General features: G+C 40.4%; 1 protein-coding gene across 3 annotated transcripts in view; it reads left to right on the forward strand.

Annotated features, from left to right (window-relative positions):
* ADK (adenosine kinase) overlaps nt 1-27,992 on the forward strand; it is a 200,871-nt gene that overhangs the window by 43,576 nt on the left and 129,303 nt on the right. For all 3 annotated transcript variants that reach the window (XM_083502793.1, XM_083502795.1, XM_083502794.1), the window contains exon 4: nt 24,875-24,953. In XM_083502793.1, coding sequence (XP_083358919.1) covers nt 24,875-24,953 — 79 coding nt within the window. The remainder of the gene's footprint in view (nt 1-24,874; nt 24,954-27,992) is intronic.

Genomic DNA, 27,992 nt, shown 5'->3' on the forward strand with positions numbered 1-27,992 from the left:
GCCGTTGAATTCTGCACCAACTGAAGTTTCTGAACCAACTTCAGAGGCCAGCCTTACATATGATCTCCTCCTACAGACCCTTAGTCTACCACCTTGTTTTGTGTTCTGTAGAGATCAGTTCTGAAACTACTGAAATTTTGGAACTCTCTCTACCATAAATGTTTTTATTGTAAATCAAATTGCAGAAAACTATTAGTAACACAATGAATGAACACAAAACAAGGCATTTTTGACAACTGGAATTGACAGAAGACTACTCAAACATAAACATCAAACATCTAATTGCCTTTTTTCTGGTCACTATCCCTAGGGGGCACTTATTTCAGGCATGCTGAAGTTAGCATGTGGACAGTTTTTCATTTTCTTAATTAAAATAATGAGAGAAGTGTATGTGCTGAGTTTTCATGCCTTAAAATATATACAAATATTCCAGTAAAAATAATTTCTGAGTAAAGTTTTGAATTTGTTTTATAGTCAGGCAACATGGCTGAGAAGCCTGAGGATGGAGCTCTTAATACTTTAGAAAGTCACTTTTTCTGGGAGTAGCAATTGCTTGAATATTGAATTAACCAGTAAGTGAAGAAGGGCTTCCTTTATTTACTGATAGATGAGCTTTCTGAGGCTGTGCATAGACACCTTGACAATGGTAAGCTGTACTAAGCTATGACAGACATGTATGGATTCATGGTGAATATGCTTGGTAACGAAAGCAATGGCCTGAAGCTAGTTTGCCAGGCGGATCTTACTGACAAGGTAAAGAGTGCAACCCAGTAAACATTCTTTATACTAATGTCTAACTCATTAGAATATGGAACCTTATGTAGCACCGTGTCCAAGAGGGATGTAAAATATTGTGACAAGCTGGGGGAGAAGGCAGGGAAATAAAAAATAATTCTGTTTAGACTAAGCATTCTTCCTGAGCACAGAATACTGACTGGCTATAGGAGGGAGAAACTTGAGGTGGGGTAGAGTAGAGTGGCATAGAGTATCTTTGAAGATAACACAGCGAGCCAAAACAGGAGCACGCCACATTGTATATTTTGTTGCAGGTCCCACTTATGGTATGCATTATTCAGCAGTCCTCCTTCTCCATTGCCCCATTTTCCATAACCCCACCACATGCAAACACAATCTTTTTAAGGATGAAAAGGACTTGCTTACCTATGCAGATGCAATTTGTTGTTTTTTAAAAAAATAATTTTTATCAAGTTTCCATTTACCAAATTAAACATATCAAACCAATTAATCCAAATTATAGCAATACACATCATATAATCCAATTATTTCCCAATTGTAAAAAATTTTTTTGGGGGTACCCATGCTTCTTGATTGGCAGGAGTCCAATCCTTGAATTTTTCTGCTGCTTTCATATTTACAATATGCAGATGCAATTTGACTCCTTTAACGAACAAGACAAAAAACCCAGCTCTGTCAAATGGCAAACATATTAGTAATGTCATGCAAAACCGAGTTCTCTGTGACTTTGAAACTCAGCGATGTGTGTTGTCTCTGCGAATCAAGTAATGTGTGTAGGCTGCAAGACAAATTATAGCAGTTTTCCTTCAGGAAACAATTTTAAATGTAGTCATTTTAAAATTTGCTAACCTAAATGCTTGTAAGTACAGCAAAAGACAATTATTGAAATGGAAGAAGATTGAAGCCAAGACTGCTGATTGATGTGTCATAATGTCTTGTAGTTTGTCTTCGGCGTATCATTGCATTGTGTCTTACCAAACCAGATGAGCAGGTAAGATGTAGTCATTTGGAGTTTTTGGTAATGTGAAAAAGCAAGGCTGTTGCTGCTTCTTGAAATGGTCATGTTCATTCACTTGTCCCAGCAATCTACTAATTTTTAAGTAGCTGTCTCCTAGACTGTGTTGAGCCAAATGCACACCAGATGATACTAGGCTATATGCATCCACTGAGTCAGTTCCCACACTGAGCTGCTGGCTAACTTATGCAAATCACCACTGGTCATGTGCACTCCCTACTTAGGTGTGTAGCCTTAATAGACTTTACCGGCTGGTGGGGTCTGCGTTGCTCCCGGGAGGGAGGGAGGAAGTCAAATGACACCAAGGTTGATTCAGAGAAAGAGTTTATTCTGCTCTCCGGATAGCAGAAGGCACTCGCATGGTCAGTCCACAGCAAGTCCAAAGAAATGAGAAATTTCATGCAGTATATATATCCTCCAGGCACCCTCTCCCCCCCTTCCCCAGGAATAGAATAGAATAGAATAGAATAGATTCTTTATTCTTTATTGAATCTAACCACATCAGCTTATACACGTAAGTTGACATCCATGACCATAAACAGATATTCCTGTTCCGGTACTCTTGACCATAAAAGGTTGTTCCTGTTCCTATACTCTTATCTTGGGGCAGGAGGTCCTAGCGCCGTTCCCGGGTCTCTTGTCAGACTTGACAAGGTCTATGCGTCTTTGTGGTCAGGATGTAAGATAAGACCCAGACGTGCCATCCCTGCTCCACCGGAACTGGCAAAGCCATCCATTGCCGTCACGGACTGATAAAGGAGAGGGCTTTGAGTACTTGTTTATACAGCTGGCTTTCTGTTTATACATTGACTCAAGAGCTCAAGTTAATTTTAGAAATGCTCCCTTGGAGGAGGAAAAATGAGGATTTTGGGTCCCGTTTCAGACTGACTGCACAGAAACCCATTCCTTCCCCCTTCAGGTGAGCAGTGCAATGATGTAGCCATGAACTCACCTGAAGTGGAAAGTTGCAGTGATTTTCGCTGCACATCGAAGTGGAGTTGTAATGTTGTACAAGCTCTGCTGTTACACTGCTCATATGAGTACTGATTTCCACTAGTGAACTTGTAGCCGACTCTTCGGTCCAATTCACTTACATCACCACTTTCAAGCTGTGTGCTTCTGCTTCTGTTGAAATACATTTCGTGATACCTTATCACCTTATTTTCTGACTTTATGGAAATATGAGAACTGATTATGTGAACAGGTCTCAGAAAAAATATATGAATCTGAGTTTTGTGTTACATTTTTTTCACCTTGGTTAAACATTATGGCTTCAGCTGGCCTACTGTGTAATAACCTTTTTGCTTTCTTTGTAAATTACTGGCACAGCATACAGCTAATTCCATTATTGGTGAAGAAGATTAGATAGATGAGATTATTCTAACCTAAATAGCCCACATTGGTTTAAGCAGGGGTAACATTGAAAAAGCTTTGCAATTTGTACTGTGTAAAGGTTTTTAGAAACGTGACCTGCCAGTATGCATATTATCTCAGGCATTATCAGTGAAATTAGTATGCAAGATAATGAATATAATTGTGACTGTTCTTCTCATGGTAATTAATAGCAATTCATGTCCAACAGTTTTGTTTTAGTTCTTGTATTGTCAGTATCTTTTTACCACTAAGCCGTTGCTTTTTTTGCTGCATCCTTTTAAAAGAAAACTATTCTATCAATGAATTTATGATTACAACTAAATTGGTTTTATAAAAGACTTTAGTATGTATGTCTATTGTCAGTGTGCTTGACCTGCTATTTGTGTTCAGACTGAACAGGTTTGGATTTATGCAAGTGCATTTATTTCTGCGAGACTGTTTTATACTAATTTAGTATAAACAGTGCTGCTTGGTTAGAAAATCCAGGGTAAAAGGTTAATCAGAAATTTGGCATTTTAAATAGCTTAGCCTGATATGATTTACTTGTCTTGAAGAACTTGGCAAGCCTTAAGTATATAGAGTGTTTCAAATCTATAAGAGTGTTCACCTTAGCTAAAGTTAAGCTTCTGATTCACCACTTTGTTTCTAATTTGTTTTATATTCTAACATAAATTATCTGTAATAAGCTATCCTAATTAAAGTTGGTAAATCTACAACACTGTTCCAATTACGTACTAATCAATTATACACTAATTTAATTCCACTTAGCTACAGTGCATCATTAATCAGGTTCAGACTTGGATAACAGATTTAGCACATTAACTGGTTTGGGACATTCAAATAACGAGAAAAATAAAGATACTTGTAATACTGAGAAGACCGCATAAGACAATATTCAAGTGTGTGCTACATTAATAGGTTTCATCCTTCATCTTAAAAGTATGAGTGACACTTCTTAATTCTTGGGAAAAATTAGAATTGTGATCAGAAGCAATTGAAACAATATGCTCAAAACAATGGTTCTTGTTCCATGTCCTAATGCATCATTAAATTTAGGACTGTAAACAGATTCACTCTCTTAAAAACTGAACTAGCAACAGTAAGCAGCAGCTCATAAAAGTTACTGTTCTTCACAGACAAGACGACATAGTTCATTGTAGTGGTCTTCCAACAGGTGGGTCCCACTATTGGGTTTCAGGCTGACCTAAGGTAGGTCACAACAGCATCACAGCCATCATACAATTACATGGCCAAAAGTTAAGAAGTGCACCCCCAAATGCATGTTTGGATTAAAGGGTTTGAAAAAAATGAATGACAACTGTCTCATTAAATGTGTGGAACCATGCTGGGGTAGCTAGTGAGCTGATAGTGGGGGTACAGGATCATAAAAATGGGTCATGTACTCACTATTAAATAATGATTATAAATTATTTGCCAACATATTGGCAAACTGACTAAAAACAGTACTAAAAAAACCCAAGAAAAAGTTATTTACATGCATTGTATGTGCAGTATAACATTGTGCCACTAGATGGTGGCAAGGAGTCCCGTATTTCTCTACCTGTTTTCCCTGTTTAAATTTACAATACTTTAAACGGAAATGCTTCTTTAATGTGCCTAGATCCAGCCTAAAAGTATCCTGCTCAATCAATGGTTATCCATTAAAGCTTTTTATTGAATTTTACAAAAAAAAGAAACAAAAGAAACAAAAACAATATACATAACACCGTAAACACATTTATATACATGTTTTCCAAAATGCAAACTAAAAAAGAAAATTCTTTCATAACCAATTGTTGTTGTTTAGTCGTTTAGTCGTGTCCGATTCTTCGTGACCCCATGGACCAGAGTACGCCAGGCACTCCTGTCTTCCACTGCCTCCTGCAGTTTGGTCAAACTCATGCTGGTAGCTTCGAGAACACTGTCCAACCATCTCGTCCTCTGTCATCCCCTTCTCCTTGTGCCCTCCATCTTTCCCAACATCAGGGTCTTTTCCAGGGAGTCTTCTCTTCTCATGAGGTGGCCAAAGTACTGGAGCCTCAGCTTCATGATCTGTCCTTCCAGTGACCACTCAGGGCTGTTTTCCTTCAGAATGGATAGGTTTGATCTTCTTGCAGTCCATGGGACTCTCAAGAGTCTCCTCCAGCACCAGAATTCAAAAGCATCAATTCTTTGGCGATCAGCCTTCTTTATGGTCCAGCTCTCACTTCCATACATCACTACTGGGAAAACCATAGCTTTAACTATACGGACCTTTGTTGGCAAGGTGATATCTCTGCTTTTTAAGATGCTTTTAAGATTCATAACCAATAATATTACCAAATTCATGCTTCAAACATTACAATATATAAATCTTAGTTAAAATATTATAAAAGACTTCCACCGCATTCACCGCATGTCTCTTAGTTATCTTACTCGCCTTTACATCTGTTCTTCAATCATTTCCCTTCCTTAGATTCTTTCATAATCAGTCAAATCTTTATGTTCTCTATATTCTTCACAAGGTTAGTCTAGGCACAACCAAACTTTCATATTTGAGCCCTGCTTGTATAAATATTCATTTAAGCATTCCCATTGTTTCTGAATTGCAATTTTTGATTTATGCCTTATTAAATCCGCCAGTTTTGCTAATTCCAGGTACCCACATAGTTTACTTAACCATTCCCCTTTTGTTGGGATATAATTTTCTTTCCAGTGACTGGCTAGCAACGTTCTCGTTGCTGAGGTGTTTTTTTTTTTTTTGTTGGTGGGGGGAATATATTGACAACACCTGCTTTGAGGAATTCAAATGAAATGGGAAGGGAATTGTATGTCAAAGTAAACAGTCTATTTGATTTTTGCTGCTACTCTTCCAACTCAAAGATTATCGAACAATTTTTTGAAGTGTCTCAACATTTTTTGTACAGTTGCATCGCTGGTGTGAGGGTATCAAAGCCCAACAGAGGCTTGATGGCAAAGCAAATCCTACTAATACATCCCAAGGCGCAGCATAGCAGTGCTGTTCACTTGTAAAAGGAAGTTTGCATGTGAAAGGTAAATGTATAGTAATAGATTTAGGAGCGTGGGAGGGAATGGGGGACAGCAGTGTGAACTGAATGAGGGAGCTGCTGTATAGCTGACTCGCAACTTGCATGCGTTTGACTTGTGTGATGGCAGCCTTATGCACTGGGTAGACAGCCAGCTGAAATCACACAAATTAAACACACACATTGGAGAGATCTTGCTCAGGGAGGCTGTCGTGAGATTTTGCAAGATTTTGAGACTTTGCTCACTTGACTCATTGGCTTTGAAAGTATTGTGGGGACAATTCCAGGGCTATTTGGTCTACACATGATTTCAGCTTTACGTGCAAACCCTTGGCCTAGTTGTGAGTCATCTGTATTGTTCTTGTATTAGGATTATATTACTTCCAGGGTAGCACTAGATATTGGTGCTGCCCAGCGTTTATTCACCAGGACCTAGGTTGTTTATTAATTGATGGCAAGCCTGTGAATGAACCATACACACTCTCAAGGCATTTTGGGTTTATTTTTAATTTTTTTTTGGGGGGGGGGGAGAGGAGTTTGTCTGGTATTGATATGTAACATCACTCAGATAATGACTAATTGTGTAATCTGAATTTGGTTCCATGCGTAGAATGCTGGGATGCATTTCTCATATGTGTTTGGCACCTTTCTGTAGATGAGTATGGATCCAAGCCTTTCAAATCCCCCCATGACACATAATTAAGTTCCATCATTCACTGCTACAAGATGTGGCGATGACCACCAGCTTAGACAGTTTTTAAGAGGATCAGTCAAATTCATGGATGATGCCTCTGTCAACATTTAGTCATGATCACAAAATTGAACCTCCGTGAATAGAAACAGCAAATATAACATTTCCCCCCTCTTTGGTTCCACATCTAATGGGGGAAATAGTAAGTAATGAGTTCTATATTTTCAGTTTGGTGCCATCCAAAACCGCTTTTTTGCTTCTGCAGCAAATTATTTGTATATCTGTCTTTAAGGTATGTGGATTTCATTGCTTGAAATAAGTTCCACAGATATTCTTCCTAAGTATGGGGGAGTCAGTACTTGAAGGTAACAGGCCCTGACACTATGGATCTTGAGCCATTCCATACTGTGGAAAAAACATATGTTATTAATAGCCATGCTATCTTTCTGGGCATCATAGCTAAAACCTTATTCCCTCAGGGCACGATGATGTCCTAATGCCGCACATCCTTCAACAGTTACATTTTGCAAGTTTATTTTGACATCTCCAACTAAATGTTGCAGCTCTAGCAAAAGTTCCCACTTGGGATGATGTGACAAGCTGCCGTAAAGTTAAAGCTTGAGAACTTTTCCTACCAGTGTGGTGTAGTGGTTAAGAGCGGTGGACTCGTAATCTGGGGAACTGGGTTCGCGTCTCCGCTCCTCCACATGCAGCTGCTGGGTGACCTTGGGCTAGTCACACTTCTCTGAAGTCTCTCAGCCCCACTCACCTCACAGAGTGTTTGTTGTGGGGGAGGAAGGGAAAGGAGAATGTTAGCCGCTTTGAGACTCCTTCAGGTAGTGATAAAGCGGGATATCAAATCCAAACTCCTCCTCCTCCTCCTCCTCCTCCTCCTCCTCCTCCTCCTCCTCCTCTTCTTCTTCTTCTTCTTCTTCTTCTTCTTCTTCTTCTTCTTCTTCTCCAGCAAGACGGAGAGGTTGGAAGACGTGAACTTGAGAGGAGGCTGGCTTACCTGGCCATGTGTCTGAACCTGGCCATTGGGTTGGATAGTGAGCCAAAATGCATGGACCTTACGAAGCAATGGCGGCTCACAAAACTGCAGGGACGCTTTTCAAAGTGTGGCTTTGGCTGTATTTGACTTCTTATAGTATTTATACTATGCCTTTCTACCTCCCAGGTACTCAAGGAGACTTACTGAAGCACATAATAAAAAACCCAATCATATTCATAAAAAACAAGTTTAAAAAATCCCATAATAATACAAAGGCAGTGAGGGTTTACTGATTTTCTTTAAATAGTGTAAAAAAAAAGAAAAAGACGTTTTATATCTGCTCTCCACTTTTTAGCATTGTTTTAATTTTATTGTTTCTACCGTTGTGATATGTCCTGGACAGCATGATACCGTTTGATGATAAATATAAAGTTCTTTGCTATATATAGTTTTATGTTTACTAACATTTTGTATTTGAATGAAATCTCACTTTGCTTCAATGAAATCAGGATACTCACTGCTGTTTCTAATGATCTCTCAGTTCTTTATGTTGGCATTTGCTGCTGCGAGAGCCATCATTTTTATAATAACCTTGAGGTGGGGCATTCGTCTGCATCAAGCTTATTTTCTGCAGTATTTAAAGTCCCATAGTCAAGACCTCCCATTTACTGAACCTCATAAATTGTAGAAAGAAACAGATGAATAACTGAGAGGCAGTTTCTGTTCAGTAAGGTGACCTATGCGGCATCTTTGCAGTCATAATTCATTGTTGTGCCTCAATAGTGGAAAAAAGAAGAGGAAATATAATCAAAAGTGCTATAGGAAGTTGTGCTTTCTTCTTAAAAGCAGGCTGACACATTTTGTGCTGCAAAGTGTGTGTTTTCCTGAATAGTTTTCTATGTATCTTTTTCTAGCCCTTAAGGGAGAAGCAGAGCTTGGTTTCCATGTTTTTGTGATGCACAATTGGAGAAAGCCTACTTTTCTTTCAAGAAAGGAACTTTTAAGTCTAAATATGTATTGACTTGGGAGTCAGGGGTCTGAACTCACCTCCCTATTCTGTCTTTTGGTAGAATGCTTTAAAAGTGTGTTGTCTTATGTTCAGAGTTGGTAGAGCATTTAACGGTATTCAGGCTAGAAGAGACATTGGTTACTAGACTTTGGTGTCACAAAGGGAGCATTTGAACAAGTTGATAACCTGGACTGTGCGCATAATTTGTATAAAAACTGTTCCATGATAACCCTCCCCCCCAATTGCCACCCAGTGCTATTCCTTTGCCACTGCTGCTGTCGGGTTGTGCGTATGGGTTGTCAGCCTCCCATTTTTGTGAGTACAGTGGTACCTCGGGTTACAGACGCTTCAGGTTACAGACTCCACTAACCCAGAAATAGTACCTCGGGTTAAGAACTTTACCTCAGGATGAGAACAGAAATCGTGCAGCGGCAGCAGGAGGCCCCATTAGCTAAAGTGGTGCTTTAGGTTAAGAGCAGTTTCAGGTTAAGAACGGACCTCCAGAACGAATTAAGTTCTTAACCCGAGGTACCACTGTACAAAGAAGGCTCAATACTAAAAGCGTGCTAGAAATGCTATTTAAAAGATTGATAATAATATGGTCCATCAACTTAATGTTGCGGGTGGCGCTTTCCCCCTTTTCCATTGCTCTAAACTTTGCCCTGTGTTTCTGGCCAGGATGTATGGTAATCGAAATAAAAGAACTGGAGGAGGGAAGTAAAGTGGGGTTTGGAAAGTTTTTTTCATTACCACCGTTCTCTGTCTAACTAACTTGGTATAATGTATTGTCATATATGGGACGCGGGTGGCGCTGTGGGTTAAACCACAGAGCCTAGGACTTGCCGATCAGTAGGTTGGCGGTTCGATCCCCGCGATGGGGTGAGCTCCCATTGCTTGGTCCCAGCTCCTGCCAACCTAGCAGTTCGAAAGCATGTCAAAGTGCAAGTAGATAAATAGGTACTGCTCCAGCGGGAAGGTAAACGGTGTTTCTGTGTGCTGCTTTGGTTCGCCAGAAGCGGCTTAGTCATGCTGGCCACATGACCCGGAAGCTGTACGCCGGCTCCCTCGGCCAATAAAGCGGGATGAGCGCCGCAACCCCGAGTCACTCACGACTGGACCTAATGGTCAGGGGTCCCTTTACCTTTACCTTATTGTCATATATGCATGTTTTCTTAGAAATAAGTCCCTCTGTTCCAGATAAGTGTGGATAGGTTTGCAGCACCTGTGTTTATTACCTACTAAGTGTTGAAAAAAAACCTCATTTTGTGATAAGGATCTTACATTATCACTATTTTGTATTGATTGCCTCCCCTGTTGCCAAAAATGATGACTGATACATCATTCCTGTGATCTTACCAGAGCTATTTCCCCCCCTGTCATGCTCTTTCAGATTTACTTGAAACGGTATTTCTGTAATTAATATGTGTAAGGGAAAACAAATTGCTTTTAAAAGAGAGCAGTACACTGCAGTGATGAATTATTTCTTTGAGAGAAAAAGTGCTTTATCTTTCCGGAGAGAATGGAAGAAATATAGCAGATAAAACAACAGTCAATAAAATTGTTGATTGCTTCTCTGGAAAGAGGAACAAGTGGCTTCAAGATTGGGAAACCTATACTGGGTGACTATGAGCCTTTTAAGTTTATATTCTTGAGTGTAGTGATATGAGAATAAAATAGAGAGTAATAGACAAAGTATTTGAAGGCCAGAACTTTGCGTTTTAAGGATCTGCCTGTTGCTGCTGCTACTCCTGCGTTTTGATGTAGCTTTTCCCATTAGTCCACTTGAGCTGATTTGCCTCCAATATTTAACATTTCGGAATCAGTGTTTGTCGCTTCCATAACATATTACTCATGTAAACTACCAGGGCTCTTACTTTCAAGAAGAGTCTGCATGAGTACAACCGCTTCCCTGTTTGAACTTTTGTGTAGAGGGTGGAGAATGGGTCAAATGTCAGCAAATGTGTAATTATATCAGGAAGGTGGCACAGGAGGAACAGGGAATTGGCAAAAATCACCTTGTTCCCTTTTCCATCAAAGGATCTTCCACACTGTGTGTTTGTGTGTGTGTGTGTAAGTGTTAAACCACAGATCCTAGGACTTGCTGATCAGAAGATCAGCAGTTTGAATCCCTGTGACAGGGTGAGCTCCCGTTGCTCGGTCCCTGCTCCTGCCAACCTAGCAGTTCGAAAGCACGTCAAAGTGCAAGTAGATAAATAGGTACTGCTCCGGCGGGAAGATAAACGGCGTTTCCGTGCACTGCTCTGGTTTGCCAGAAGCGGCTTAGTCATGCTGGCCACATGACCCGGAAGCTGTATGCCGGCTCCCTCGGCCCAATAAAGCGAGATGAGCGCCGCATCCCCAGAGTCATCCGCGACTGGACCTAATGGTCAGGGGTCCCTTTACCTTTACCCTTTAAATGTGTAAAATGTATTGTTAATCATAGCTGCATACATTTTATTGCACATCTCCAAACATAATTTGAATCCCTTCAATATATATTTCCAAACTGAAAACCATTCACAACTTTAATCTTCCTGTATTAAATTTTTAATTTTAGGGTTGAATCCAGGGTTGGAAGAAATGCCTCTCTTCCTCCAACCCCCCCAAATCTGCTCTGAAGTCGTCTCCCCCCCCCACTTTCTGAGGCAAGGGGAAGTTCCACTGTGCATGTGGAACTGTTGGGTGTATCCCTGCAAAGTGTGATGCAAACAGCAACATCTGATCTGTACATTTTTCCATGCATTTTTCAGTCAATCTAAGCACTTTGGCTTTATTGGCTATGGTACTGAAAGCAGCCTATCTATGATCCTGCTTAGATTCACTGGTAGCTTTCAGAACTTCAGCTATTTCATCGTGTATGAGACCTCAGGATTTGGCTGAACATCAGGTTGACGTTGACTTCAGACATCCTTTATCTTTCTTTCAAAGCCACAAATCAGCTTAGGGAATGTCAGTTGTGTTTTGCTTTTTTTATTCACAGAGAGAAGTTGAATTACTACATTGTATTTCTTTTTATGGCTAAATTTGTCAAGTGATCTAATGAGTCAGGAATGGCGTGTAGTATTTGAGCGCTGCATCTCTCTGTCAGGGAGTGATCACATTTTACATTAAAAGGGTCTAATATGCCAAAGACCAATGAAAGCAAGCTAACATGGGTGGGGGAAATCGGCAAATGATAGTTTATGGAAGGTAAGTTAATAAATCTAGATTTATTATTGTGTAAAAAAGAAAAGCTATGTATTTAAACTGGTCTGTTTCAGCTGCTCTGAGGATTTTGCTCTGACGCAAAGAAATAAATGAGTTTGAGAGACTGGGAACATTGTATTTTGAATTGCTACAGGTTTCATGGTTGATGTGTCTTGCACCAAACCATTGTGTGTGTTTTATTGTTACCAGTTAGACAGAAGTGTGGGTGGTGATATTAGTGAAATCAAAGGTGGAGTGTGTTTGGCAGCTGAGCTTTAATGCAGCAGATTGGAGAGAACATGCTTACTATTCTTTGATGGAAGCGAGCAAGTTCAAATTTGTGTTTTTATATGGGGTGGGGGACATCCCCTCCAAATTTTGGACGACTTCAGTTTGCATAAGGCCCAGTTAGGATGGTCAGTGGTCAGTATTGATGGGAGCAACATCCAGCAACTTGTGGTGGGCCACAGGTCTTCCCATCTCTGCTTTAGATGGTTCTCTGATATTTCAGTTTCACCATCCTGGACTACACCATCTGACAGATTCAAAACTTCCAAGGAATTTCCTTTCCTTTGCTGAAAAATCTCTGATTGAGAACTAATCTTTATCATCACTGGGATTCTAGGCAACAAAAATAAAATAAGATTAAGTTCTTCCTCTGTTGTGTTCCCCCCCCCCCCAAACCTTGTATGGTTTCATATGGAAGGTGCTCCAAGCCCTTGGTCAGTTTCACTGTTTCTGTACCCTTTCTAAGATTGGTAGCTTTTTCAAATGGGATATCCAAAATTGTCCATTGTATCCCAAGTGTGGCTGCACTGTAGATCTATATGCAGATTTATTTATTTATTTATTTATTTATTGAAATATATATAAACCACAATTTCATAAAAATATAGCAAGGTCATATGCACCATAAAAAAAAACCTCGAAGAAAATCTTCCATGCAACCCTGTGCTTGGTCCGGAATCAAGTATGAATACAGTTTGAAAATTCTTTTGTTGTTTTTTAACCAAGGAAACTCTTTTGTACCTTCTTAAGGATTCTTATATGGAAGAATATCGATATTGAATGAAATCTCACTCTTTAATATCAGATGTTACTTGGTGGTATACCCACTTCATTTTGTGCTTTGGACTTTAAACATTTTTAAAGATTGTTCTGTAAATAAAATAGGATCTTGAACACCATTTGCATTTTCTTTTATAATTGATAATGTACTCTTACATGATTTTAATTAGAACATCTTACTTGAAGGGAAAGCACATTTTATAGAGCTATATATGACAAGTTTTTCTAAACTTATTTTTAATATTTCACATAAAATTAAACTTGACTCAGATGAAGACAGAAATTAATACCTTATGAGTTTTTCTTATAGTAGGACACAGTTCAGCATTTAGAGTTGTTTAGCCCTTGCAAATTAAGAAAAGACCAGGTTTAGCTTAGACATTGGAAACTGCATCATAATATTCCTGGAGTTAAACTCAAAACACATTGGAAATTTTAGCAGCATAATTCACCCAGCACTGGTACACAAACTCTAGTCACTTTGCTGACATGTTAATGAAATGGAGAAGCAGCTTGCATTTGTATGCTTGCATGTTTTGATTTGGCAGGCTTTAGAATAATTACTTCAGCTTCATAGTGAAGGATCTAAATTAGTAAAAAAATTGTTTGGTTTAGCCACAATCCAAATTTAACTTGAAATTGTATAAGATAAGCATGTGCCTGTTACAAGGCTAATTTCAGTCCCAAAAAATAAGTGTTTATAAACGAAATTAATATCAGAGTAAATTCTTCACTTGCTCTTGTTCCAGGCTTGTTAAGTTGTTGTTGTTGTTGTTGTTGTTGTTGTTTGTTAAGTATTTCCTCTTATCTAAGTAGGAACCGACCTGAAACTACTTCAACCACGAAGGATTTACATCTTTAATTTGTTTTCATCTAGAATATGATTGAATGGTATTAATATCAGTTAAAGACAAAATGCGGCATACACATTTATGCATCTATCTGATGCTTTGGATCATCAATTACTAGTGTTAATGGAGATGAAGGGGTGGGGGATAATCTTTTCTTTATATTTATCACAGACTAGTGACAAATTTGATATTCAATCTTTTTATGAAAGAATTTTACTTAATCCTGCTTGGTTGTGTACTCTCTGGAGATGTGTGAGCACCTTTCTTCTTGTCCCAGAAGGGGTCAAGTCTTTTGCAAGTTTTCTTTTTGAACGCTTGCAAAGAGCTCTGAGGATGCTCACAAAATGCCCCGTGCTGCTGCCTCCTCCCTATCCTCTGTCCCATGGTCTAATTACAGTGGTGCCCCGCAAGATGAATGCCTCGCAAGACGAAAAACCCTCTAGACGAAAGGGTTTTCCGTTTTGGAGGTGCTTCGCAAAACGAATTTCCTATGGGCTTGCTTCGCAAGACGACAATGCCTTGCGAGTTCCTGCTGTTTTTTTTCCCTTTTCCCCACCTTTTTCTAAGCCGCTAAGCCGCTTATCAGCTGATCCGATCAACAGATAAGCCGCTAAAAGCCGCTAATAGTTCTAATCCTTCAATGGGCTTCCTTCGCAAGATGAAACAACCGCTAGACGAAGAGAATCACAGAACGGATTCTTTTCGTCTTGTGAGGCACCACTGTACTTATATTGGGGCAGGAGCTAGAGGGCTGAAAAGTGGTGTTCACTTCATCAATAGTAATCATAATAAAACAATTGATAATACCTTGTGTATGGAGTGTTAGGGAACAGGGAGCACCTCTGGTGGGGGACACTTTATACTCCTCCTGGGGTTGTTTGTCCGCCTTTGGTCCCCACAGCTCTCAGCTGTGGCTCCTAGAAGCTGTCAGCATTCATCAGCTAACACACCCTAGGAACGGCTTCGACTAAACCAAGTGAGGGTCTCAAACCCTTAGAGAGCCAGGGACTTCCCCTGCATGTGAAGACAGGCTCTGGCAGATTGAGCGGATGAGACCAATAGTTACGTGCACCTCTCGTTACGTATCCTCTGGGATACACACGTGGCAAACCCCGAAGTATTTTTCCAGGTTTTGCCGCATGCGCAGAAGGGCTCTACCACTCCATGTGCATGTGCAGAACAAGCATCTCCGGTTGCGAAAACCTCAGGATCCGACCAGAGCTCTGGAACGGATCCCGTCCGCAACCGGAGGTACCACTGTAGTTGCAATGGTCAAGAAGGTGGTTTCTGCATGTGCTGTAGAGGGAAGTGAGGAGCAGATGGGGCTCAGCAACCTGGGAAGGGGGCTCATCTAGGAGAGGGAAAACTCTGATCCTAAGCTTCTGTTGCTTTGTGGGATATATTTGAGAGAAGAAAAGGCTAAGGAATAAACCCCACACAAGTCTGGAGTGGAGTCCCTAAGATGGCGTCTTGTATGCTTTCTTCTGGCAACTACTTCAGTCAAGCTGGGGCCAAACATATTGTTCTGCTTTCCTTTGGACCACATCAGCAAATCCAAGGGGCAGGGTTTGGGCAGCCCGGCACCTCCCAGGAAAGGTACACACTTCCCAGGGGAAATGGTCCATAGGGTGTACAATCTGTATTGGCTTGCCTTTGCCTAATTTCTTCTTATGCCATTCCAGAAGGACCCTAAACCCTCAGTACTGGAAAGTTGCAGTGGGGAGGGGAGAAGGAGGAAGCCCCCTTGTGCAAGCTGTGTTCTGCTCACATTCCCTGGATCCCAGCTAAAATGTTTAGAAGGCATCTCCAAAGACAAAATAGGAGCAGGGGCAACTGCTGATGATAGGAAGGAGATGAGGCATATGGAATCTGATCATACATCATCTTAAAATTAGCAACAATGTAAGTGAACCTGTCCTTGATATGAAAAGAGCTCAAACTTGGCTCCTGCTAATTCTGTTCTTTGAGTCTAATATTAAGTGTTTTTGTTACTGAAACACATTTCCACAGTGATTGGACTGAGTAAGTAGATGAAACTGCAGTGTCAGTCAGCATCTACTCTTCCGGAGAGGAAATGGGAAATTAAGTTTCACCTGATGCATTACATAATTTGGATTATGGTTAATAATTCTACATTTTCTGGGTGTTTATTCCCCTGCCCCCTGCAATTCCGCTTTCCTTGCCATACAGCTCTGGTAGCAGACCTGAAATAACAAACACTTTAACTGAAAGGCAATTTGCATTTCTAGCTTAAAAGTTGAATGATGTTCTAAATTTTTCACTCTGCGTCGAATCAAATGTGCTCAATTGTACTGGATTGCAAGAGCCCCCAATGTCATTATATAGCACCCAACACTTTCATCTAAACTGACAGGACTTGGAGAGACGGATTTTGAATTCTAAATTTTGTAGCAGCAGTGGATTTGTTAGCTGATGCAGATGTTACTGTATTTGCAAATGCAGGAGGGATTGTCAGCTTCACAGGCACAGACAAATGCACTGTGAACCTTCAAGTCTTGCCTTGCTGGCTCCCCCATGAAATCCAAATTGGGCTCTGATTCACAGTTGGGCCAATTGGAGCAGGATGTGTTCAAAGCAGCAAATTTAGTTCTGCACAAAGAATAAACTGTAACACAAACTCTCAAAAGACAATTAAGACTTTGAGGCATTTGTGTAATAGGTTCACATTCCTCAGGAGGCTGTGTTGTCTGCAAGGATACTGAACTCGCAGTCTTCAAAAGCAGGCCTGTGTAAAGTGATGTGAGCTTGTAACACTGAGAACACGGAATCACCTGAATGAAGTATTCAGGTTTTGAAACAAGGTTCTTTGAACTGCATAAATGTTAAGGTGGTATTGCGTTGTAAAATATTCTAGGTTAGGAGTGACTGAGGGGTCCATGAACCTGATTTGCCTGGCCCAAGCCCTTTTCAAAAGCCCATTCCATCCCCTTGGCCAAATTTACTGAAACCCCAGCTGCCACTGAGAACAGATTAGAACACCCTGAAAACAGGAAGGCCCGCTCCACCTTGCTCCAATGTTTCCTGGTGAAACACCAGAACAGATCAGAGAGTATTTTCCTGTTTCTGGAGTGCTCTGATACGCTGTCAAGGCTGGCGGGTAGTTTGGTGCTGCCAGATCCAGTAGCCATCACTGCTCTCAGTGGCGTTCCTTTCCAACAGGCAACTGACGCATGGAGAAGAGAGGAAAAGGAGGAGCAAGGTCAAGAGTTGGTTCTGCTACATGGTTTGGCTTTTTCTCCATGGTTTTCCCTTGTTTCTCTCTCACGTGGAGAGTGGATAATTTTCCTCTCCATCGCTCCTTCCTAGAGCAGAGAGAGCTTGATGGGGAGGAAAATTCTGTTAAGTGTGGATAGTATTTGTGTGCTGGGTGCGAAAGAGAATGGGGGGGGGGCAACACCTGCTTTTGCAACATGCACTTTTGCATTGTCCACACTTGCCACAGATAGCACTTGGGGAGAGGTTTGGCCAACAGCAAATACAGCCCCCCAGCTAAAAAAGGCTTAAGCCTTTCAATGTGTTTTGTGGCCATGCTGATTCAAAACTCCTCCTGCCTTTCCTTTCTATACATCCCAATATCAGAAGGCCGATAATAGGACATTTGGAATGAGGGTAAAACAGCTGAAGAGTGAAAGATTAAGTACCCCCAACAGATGCACCCGTTTTCCACTCAGAATTGCAGCCTTTTGTGGAAGTTAATTTTGTGGAAATTTAAAAAAACAAAACCACAACCCCCCAAAAGTTGGGGAAAGTTACACTGAACAGTTCTTTATCCTCCTTTGGGACCATGTATTTGCTGAAATGTTATTGAGAAAGAGGAACGCCGGAGTAAAGTAAGATCACATTTATTTGAACATACCTAGTATACGCATTGCTATTATCATCTTTTGCTCTAAATGATAAGACTATTCATGTTAGAGACATTTGGCTTCGGGTAAGACACTTGCAACCCAGTTAGCCATTCACAGAGAAAAGTGACAACATAGAAAAGAAGAAGAAAGGCAAAGAAGAATGGCCGTTAATAGGTAAACATCTACCAAAAGTCTCTTCCCTATATCTGTTGTCACCCTAAGTCTGCAATCCCATACATACTTTCCTGCAAATAAAAGCCCTATGGAACTTCTGAGAGGACTTGTATAGGATTGCACTCAGTTTCTTAATTTCCTGGTGAAATGACTAGGAATGAAAGAAAACCCTTTTACTAAAAGAGAAAATTACCATGGTTTTGCAACTAACTGCATTAAGAAGGTGATTGCATTTAGGACTCTGCATATACTGCTGGTTAAAACAGCTGATTATACTTTTCTGTAGAACGCTTCTGAAAACTGCAACTCCTCTTGGAAGTATTTATTACTGCAAACTAGCATTACCTCAAACAAGTACTATATTTTCCAAAACCACCTCATCCAAACAAATAGCAACTAAATCAGAAGTCAGTAATTCCAAACAGGTTCCATGTTATGAAGACCAAATGTTAATATATGAAAGAGACAATTTGCCTGTGCATTTTCGAAGGTTCATAGCTTTGAAATACTTTACCACAAACATTAGAGGTTGAAAAAATGCACTTAAATGTCAGTTTGATGGACGCCAAAAGAACATTTTCCACATATGGTTGCATTTAAACATTATTGGAACAAGATGGAAAAAGTAACATCGATACAAAAGTAAGGTTAAAGCATTAGCTCTTAAGGATTGTGATTTAAAGACTTTTTTCTTTTCAGTAAAGTCAGCCACCTTTAACCATGTGTTTTGTGAAAAGCCCTAAAATGAAAAAAGCTGCATTTTATTTTTGCTTTTACCTGAAAGTCTCTCCCTGCTTTGCTCTTCATCTTTGAGAATTCCCATGTATGAAGCTCTGAAATGCTGTTGAACACTGAATAAAATTTATTTTAGAGATTATGACATGTTAAAAATAATAGATAAACGTTGCAAATAGAAGCATGCGCATAAATTTGTCAGTGTTACATGACTTCCTAGATAATAACAACAATCATCTTTAAATTATTTATTTTTCTCAGTCACGAAAGAAGTAAAAACAGCTATTTTGGCCCATAAGAAAAAAAAATCCAAAAATTGTGTTAAGGCAATACAACGTGGGTGGTGCTGTGGTCTAAACCACTGAGCCTCTTGGGCTCGCCGATCAGGAGGTTGGCGGTTCAAATCCCCGCAACAGGGTGAGCTCCCGTTGCTCAGTCCCTGCTCCTGCCAACCTAGCAGTCTGAAAGCACCCCAAAAAGTGCAAGTAGATAAATAGGTACTGCTCTGGTGGGAAGGTAAATGACGTTTCTATGCGCTGCTCTGGTTTCGGTGTCTATTGTGCCAGAAGTGGCTTAGTCATGCTGGCCACATGTTCCAGAAAAACTGTCTGTGGAGCAGACAGCTCCCTTGGCCTTTAAAACGAGATGAGCACTGCAACCCCAGAGTCATTCGTGACTGGACTTAACTGTCAGGGGTCCTTTACCTTTTTAAAATGCTTTTATTAGGCTAACCTGTTACACAGATCTGTCTCCACCTTTTAGTTAAAATGCACTGGTTCCTTAGCAGGAAAAAAAAAAACAGGAATCAAAAGGAACTAGGCAGTCTTTATGTTAGCAATGGTGGAGATTAATTTTAGGAGTTGTGCCAGACAAAAAGTCAATAGAATGCAGTTGGAGGGAATGTTCCCCCAGAAACTGAAGTTTTCAAGTGGTATAGAATCCTTGTCCTCCAGATTAGACTCTTATTGTTGAACAAGTAAATAGCAGTGTTCTCTAAGTCATACACATATTGCCATAATACAGATTTTGGAATTTTTCTTAAGGGCGAACATTGCTACCTTTATTTTCTGTGTGATTTAGAGAATACAGTGGTACCTCTGGTTACGAACTTAATTCATTCCGGAGGTCCGTTCTTAACCTGAAACCATTCTTAACCTGAGGTACCACTTTAGCTAATGGGGCCTCCCACAGCTGCCGCTGACAATTTCTGTACTCATCCTGGGGCAAAGTTCTTAACCCGAGGTACTACTTCCAGGTTAGTGGAGTCTGTAACCCGAAGTGTTTGTAACCCGAGGTGTTTTTAACCCGAGGTACCACTGTACCTTATTTAGCCATTCCACAAGTGGATCCTAAGTAGGACAATAAGGGTTTCACATCACTAGAAGATGCAGGAGGATTTCTGCCTTTCTTGTGGAATAGTACAGTTGTACCTCGAGTTACATACGCTTCAGGTTACATACTCCGCTAACCCAGAAATAGTGCTTCAGATTAAGAACTTTGCTTCAGGATAAGAACAGAAATCAGGCTCCGGCGGCGCGGCGGCAGCAGCAGGAGGCCACATTAGCTAACGTGGTGCTTCAGGTTAAGAACAGTTTCAGGTTAAGAACGGACCTCTGGAACGAATTAAAGTACTTAACCCGAGGTACCACTGTACTTGTCTCCAATGCTGTTTAACATTTACATGTAGCAATTAGGTAAAATCACCCAGAGATTTTAACTTTGATGTTATCAGTTTACATTTGGCACTCGGCTACTTTTCCGTGGTCTATTTTTAGGGTGTAGAAGAAATTCTGATCTGGTGTTTGGGGGCCGTTTTGGATTGGTTGGAGTGAACAGCCTGCAGCTTAAGACAAGATGGAGTTACAGTTGGTTGGAGAAAGCTGATGACATGGGCCCCTTAAATTGAGCCCAGAAACAAATTGATAAATCAGCAAAGTTAGGTAAAGGTTCAGAATAGTGTGTTATGATCTCCCGAGCCCAGCCAGAACTTTGGCAGCTTTATCCTCGGCCACCTGAAGTTTCTGAATTATCTTTATGGGTAGATTTAGAGCAATTTGCATTAATTCAATTTGGCGGTGATTAGAGCCTAAATGGCTGAAGTCTGGTCTGATTTGTTTAGGTTGAGCACAGCTGATTTACCAGGTGAATATGGTTAAAGACACTCCTGGCTGCCACCAAAACATCCAGGAGACATTCTGGATCTAGTAGTGCTCCTCAGTATGTAAACATATTTAGAGAGAGTGAAACTTTCAAAGTCCTCTCTTATATCTGGAACCACTGCCTGCCAAAGAACACTATACTTCTTTGGAGACTATCTTCCAAGTCCTATTTCCAGCTGAAGTGCTGCAAACATGCATGAGACACAGGACCTTCTCAGATAAAACATCTGGATTGTGCAACAGCCGCCTTAGGGAGATACATCTGATACATCACTGCCTGCTTTTTGTTGGGCTATGAAGACTGTGCTCTTCCCGTTTTAATATCTCATTTATGCTATGTTAAACTACTGCTATTTTAATCATTTGCTGTTTGCTTCGTTTGTAATTTTGCTTCATTTCTGAATTATGAGCCACTTTCGGTGCGATTGCAGTAGAAAGGTGGGAAACATTTTTGTAGATATTATTGTAATAACACAGAACTGGGAATAGCTATACGTCTGCTTGTAGTTTCTAAAGACCCTTGAGAGCTCAGAAAATTATTTTTCTTTGGGAATTCAGTCTGTATCACAATGGAAGCTCTAATCGGTACTGTATTTCTATTACCAAAAGCTGCCACCCAATAAGCTTCTCAATCTTTTCATCAGCCAGATAAATTGAATTCGTTGTACTATAAAAACATTCTGAGAAATCAATTATTGCATATGCGTTCTCTTCTAGTACAGCTCTAATCAACAGAAACATTTATTCCCCCCCCCCCCAGTGCAGCCTGTGATCATTATGACTGCTCTGATATATCCATAACTGTGAATGCAGCTTAGTCGCAATATGCACCATGGAAAAGCCACACAGTGGCCCAGTGTCATGTCTATGCGCCCCTCCTCCCTCCACCACAGTCATGAGGAGGCTATGAAAAATCAGCTTTAGCTTAACTGCAGTTTAACATTGCACCTAAATCCTAGTATTTACTTACTTCACTGAAGAATTGCTTGCTGTGATTTTCAATATAATAAATCCCAAGTTGTGGCTAACCTTAACTACGGGCGGTGGAAATATGCCAACATAATAAACTAAGATTTGAAAGTTGGTTTGTTCCTCCAGTTCCCCCTGCCTTTCCCATGTGCCCCTGAACCATAGGTTTAGGGGACTATCCAGAACAGCATGGTGCGTGGGTTTCCTGTAGGGGCTGCCTCCACCTGATTAAACACCATTCCTTAAGAAGGTCAGGAGCATTGGTTTCACCCATAATTCTTAATGTTGTACTGAAAGGTAAAATAGCTATTAAACAATAAAGTTTGGCACCATAAATACATATTCGGGTGGGAGACCTTTTCCTTCCATCCTCATGTCCTTATTATTTTGGCCCCATGGTGTCTGCTCTGACTCCAGCCACATCTGCTTGGGTGACATATGCAATAAATTTGTGCACGAGTTAAATGGGTCGAGCATAAGATTCAATTCCAGTAAAGTTGTGGGACTTAATATAAAAAGAACTTAAAATGTGCGTAATCAGCTGAAGTACGGCTTAATATAGCAGCATATGAGAAATTAATTGTTTGGGTATATGTTCAGATTCAAGCTGGATGAAAACAAGATCATTCAGAGAAATACCTCATTTACATTGGAAAAGAAAATGAAGAGAAACAACTTTTTTCATTCTTGTGTGTGCGCCAGAACTTTGCATATACAGTGGTACCTCGGGTTACATACGCTTCAGGTTACAAACACCGCTAACCCAGAAATAGTGCTTCAGGTTAAGAACTTTGCTTCAGGATGAGAACAGAAATTGTGCTCTGGCAGTGCGGCGGCAGCGGGAAGCCCCATTACCTAAAGTGGTGCTTCAGGTTAAGAACAGTTTCAGGTTAAGAACGGACCTCCGGAACGAATTAAGTACTTAACCTGAGGTACCACTGTATTTGTTTGAGAATATGGATTTACCTCCATATTTTCAGCCAGAAAAATTGCTGAAAGAAAAACATGGCTGTAAGAAACAATACATATACTGTATGTTCAGTATCTTGCTTGATAGAGAGGCCTGTGCTCTTAGTGTATGCTGTTTCTCTTTTAAGCAAGGATTCTCAAATAGTGCCAGAATTGGTGGACAATTATGAGAAATGCTGGACAGAGGTAAAAAAAGATCTAGAAATATGGTCAAATTTGAAGCTTTCCTTGTTAGGCCGAATTGCTGTTATTAAGATGAATGTATTGCCGAGAATGTTGTTTTTATTCCAAACAATGCAAATTATGGACAAGATGGATTGCTTCAGGAGGTGGCAGAAAGATATTTCGAAGTTTGTCTGGCAGGGCAAAAAACCCAGAATAAAATTCAAAATTTTAACTGATGCAAAGGAAAGAGGGGGGTTTGCCCTGCCGGACTTAAAACTGTACTATGAATCAGCAGCTTTCTGCTGGATGAAAGACTGGCTACTTCTTGAGAATACAGATATCTTGGACTTGGAAGGTTTTAATAATGTATTTGGATGGCACGCATATATATGGTATGACAAGGTTAAAGCTCATAAAGCTTTTAAAAATCATATTGTCAGGAAAGCATTGTTTAATGTTTGGACTAGATACAAGGATTTGCTGGAGAATAGAACCCCAAGGTGGTTGTCCCCAATGGAGGCAAAAGCCGTGAAAAAGCTCAATATGGAGGCCAAATGGCCAAAATATTGGGAAATTTTGGAACAAGAGGGAGATAAATTGAAATTACAGAGTTATGAGAAATTGAAGCATAAAGTAAGAGACTGGCTCCATTATTATGAAATAATGGAGGTTTACAAACAGGACAGGAAAATTGGCTTCCAGGTGGAGAAATCAAAATTAGAAACAGAATTGTTAGAACCCAATACTAAGAACCTGTCAAGAATGTACAACTTGCTGCTGAAATGGAATACACAAGATGAAACAGTTAAATCAGCCATGATTAAGTGGGCACAAGACATTGGTCATAACATTATGTTTGCTGACTGGGAACAGTTGTGGACCACCGGTATAAAATTCACGGCATGTAATGCCTTAAGAGAGAATATTATGAAAATAATTTATAGGTGGTACATGACCCTAGTCAAGCTTGCAAAAATCTATCATTTGCCTGATAATAAGTGTTGGAAATGTAAAGAAACTGAAGGTACTTTTTTTCACCTTTGGTGGACGTGCCCGAAGATTAAGGCCTTCTGGGAAATGATATATAATAAAATGAAAAAGGTACTTAAATGTACCTTTCCTAAGAAACCAGAAGCCTTTCTCTTGGGCATTGTCGGCCAATTGGTGTCTAAGAAAGACAAAAAAAAAATTATGTATGCTACAACAGCAGCAAGAATACTCATCACAAAGTATTGGAAGACACAGGATCTACCCACTTTGGAAGAATGGCAGATGAAGGTGATTGACTATATGGGACTGGCTGAAATGACTGGCAGAATCCGAGACCAGGGAAAAGAGACGGCGGAAGAAGATTGGAAGAAATTCAAAATTTACCTTAAGAAGAATTGTAAAATTAATGAGTGTTAAAATGTTGTGGTTATAGAAAGTAAGGGATTACAGCTGTAAAAGATCAAGTAAAAGAAAAGAAAAGGAAAAATTGGATAAGATCAAGGGGAGGATTTGCCGAAACAAATTTGGGAATTGGAATGCAGAAAGGGGAGGTATGGGGAAGTCGGTGAAATAAGTTTTAAGAAAAAACGATATGAAATTATACATGTTTGTTTTTGTGTTTGTATGTTTGTTTTGTGCATTGTCTGTGTTTATATAAATTGTGAAAAACCAATAAAAATTTTATTTAAAAAAAAACAGAATTAGTGAAGTGTGTGTGTTTGCGTGTTTATTAAGTGCCCCCTTGTAAGAAAAACAACAACCAGCTAGTAACTTGAATTTCGTTTAGCTCAAATAGTTTTGTAGTGTGAAGTTCTAAAGTGTGGAAAATAAAAAAGTAACTTCCTTTTTTCTCTTCTCTTCCTGTGATTTCTTACAGATTTGAAGAACTTGTGAAAAAGTTCAAAGTAGAGTACCATGCTGGTGGATCGACTCAGAATTCTGTTAAAGTGGCCCAGGTTTGTAATCCTTCAGATTAAATTAAATTTGAAAAAGGTAGTTGTTTTTAAAACGTTTCCTCATAACCTTGTTTATCTTAGAGCATAGGAACATAACACTGCTATGTAGTTGCCAACAATAGTGTACAATATAAGATGACTGGTCATCTTAAATTTAGACACATTTTTTTTGCCTTCCTTTAACACACACTGTTTATTATTTGTTTTAGATTTCTGGCTAAACAAAACAGGACTCTTACCTTGTCCTTCAGCAAGCAGTGAGGAAGAGGGGGAGTGTTGGGATCTAGCAAGATACAAAGTGGGATATGTTGTGACTGCAGGAAATAATAGGGAAATAATTATAGTTTCTAAGTAGTGCCTGGTTATTCGTGCTACATTTTGTTGCTCTGCCTAGTTTACATGCTCTGTGGCTATAGTGATCATAGCAGTTGCGCTTACCTGTTGCATTGGGAGCTAAAATCAAGAAGTTGCTTAGGTCTGAAATCTGGAATATATGCATATATGCTTATTTGCAGTTAGGGATAGAAGTCAAAACAGCTTTGAGAGAGGTCAGGGTCATGGAGCCCAGTTGAAATAATTGTGAAAAGTTAGTCACGATGAACTTTTATTCTCATTTTAGCCGATGCAACTTAATAATAGTTGAGTTCCACTCAAGTAATTTTTTCCTTGTAAGATGTTCTAAGACCTAAATTGGACCTCACTGAAACTTTTTGAGCAAAGAGCTCTTCATTGTTAGTAGAATTTATACAACCATACTGTGATTGATAGAAGTGTATCCTCAGCAACTACTACTACTACTACTACTACTACTACTACCAATAATAATAATAATAATAATTTATTATTTGTACCCTGCCCATCTGGCTGGGCTTCCCCAGCCACTCTGGGCGGCTTCCATAGAAACCAAAAATACACTAAAATATCACAGATTAAAAACTTCCCTGAACAGGGCTGCCTTAAGATGTCTTCTGAATGTCAGGTAGTTATTTATCGCTTTGACATCTGATGGGAGGGCGTTCCACAGGGCGGGCGCCACTACCGAGAAGGCCCTCTGCCTGGTTCCCTGTAGCTTTGCTTCTCCCAATGAGGGAACCGCCAGAAGGCCCTCGGCGCTGGACCTCAGCGTCCGGGCAGAACGATGGGAGTGGAGACGCTCCTTCAGGTATAGGAAAAGAAGTGATTTTTTTCTTCACCCATCCTAAACCCTAATGCCTTTTTGAGTCCATGTCTCCCTTGACCAACTAAATTCTTTCTGCGGCACCCCTGTGGGGCTCAGGAGCCCAGTTATGTCACCCCTGGCCTGCAGAACTGACATCTTCTCACCCTTTTTCAAACACTCTCCCTTGTGGAGGGTTCCCTCAGCCTCCTTTCCTCTTCCCTCTTCCCTCTCCTTGGGAATCCTCCGGCAGCCACTACTGCCACTCTGGTCTCTGAGCTGTTCCTCCCTGCCCCAAAGAGAGGTGCCTCCTCACATTGCCCCACAGGGGCCTGGGAAGCACCCCCTGGCTAGCCCCAGAGGCACCATTTGCCTGGAGAGCTTGTAGCCAGGGTTGCTGCAACAAACAGCTGTGCAAGCCTTTGGGAGGCAGAGATGTGAGAGGGACAGAGGCCAGTGTTGCCCGCGGCAGCCTGACCATCATTCAAGGCATCCCAGGGTTCTATCACACACTGGCTGAAAACCACTGCCCTAACGTATTAATTAGGATTTTTTATTTTTTGTGGAAGAAAAATGTTAAAATACCATAGAACAATTTTTGGAAGAGATTGTTCGTTTAATGGAAGCTTTTTATAAAGCCACACAAAACTGCAACTTGGTTGCACTGAAGCAAGTAAGATAATCAGAGTATTTTCAAAGAGGGAGGAGGGGAAATTATTTGAATTCTGCTGTATCTAAAAGTAGCAGCCACTCTAGTTTTCCAATTCTCTCTGAATATAGTACAGCTAAGCTAACTAAAGGCAACCACTTTTTTTGCAGGAAAACTGATCTTTAAAGGTGTGTGAGCTTCATTGTCAGTTACGTCTTTGTGTGTAAAAACACTGAGAGCCAGTATAATTCATCCTTATGATGTGTTAACGTTTGGATGATAAAGTAACATTATCCAGGATAAATTACAGTATACTGAAAGCTTGTTTTTTTATTAGTGATTTACAAATTAGTACAATAATTCACTTTTATTAGAAATTCTTGAGAATCCACTGGAGGACAATCACAGAAATGAAAGAAAAATGCTGATAGCAATGGCTTCTGTGGTGTTAAGATAATAGCGCAGATGAATGTCTGATTTTGAAACGTTATCACCTACTACGTTCAAAATTAAATGTCATTCAATTCTCGACATAATGTAAAGCGATCATGCCTCATTTACCAGCATATTATTTGCAGTTAAACTTAAATGTAAAAGGTCAATTTTATACATTTACTGTTTTGTATATTCCATCCCATCCCATTTCCCTGTTGTGTTATCATGGTAGTACACTGCACGAGGCTTCAAAAATCTAATGCAGGTTCTCTATGCCATAATGTTGCTTCTCCTTTCGGCTGCAATTCTTTGTCCAAGTAGGTTGTGCATGCAAATTCCAAGGATCAAACTTCCCTGAATTTAGCGAGCCTTTCTTCCAAGAAAGGGACGCGGGTGGCACTGTGGGTTAAACCACAGAGCCTAGGACTTGCCGATCAGAAGGTCGGCAGTTCAAATCCCCACGACAGGGTGAGCTCCCGTTGCTTGGTCCCTGCTCCTGCCAACCTAGCAGTTCGAAAGCACATCAACGTGCAAGTAGATAAATAGGTACCGCTCCGGCAGGAAGGTAAACGGTGTTTCCATGCACTGCTCTGGTTAGGCCAGAAGCAGCTTAGTCATGCTGGCCACATAACCCGGAAGCTGTACGCCAGCTCCCTCGGCTAATAAAGCGAGATTAGCGCCGCAACGCCAGAGTTGGTCACGGCTGGACCTAATGGTCAGGGGTCCCTTTACCTTTACCTTCTTCCAAGAAAAGATGCATAGAGTAACATGTCCCATTGACACTGCTGGTATTTAAGCT

Source organism: Podarcis liolepis (assembly GCF_965112155.1).
Source record: "Podarcis liolepis genome assembly, chromosome: 5".
Lineage (NCBI taxonomy): Eukaryota > Metazoa > Chordata > Lepidosauria > Squamata > Lacertidae > Podarcis > Podarcis liolepis.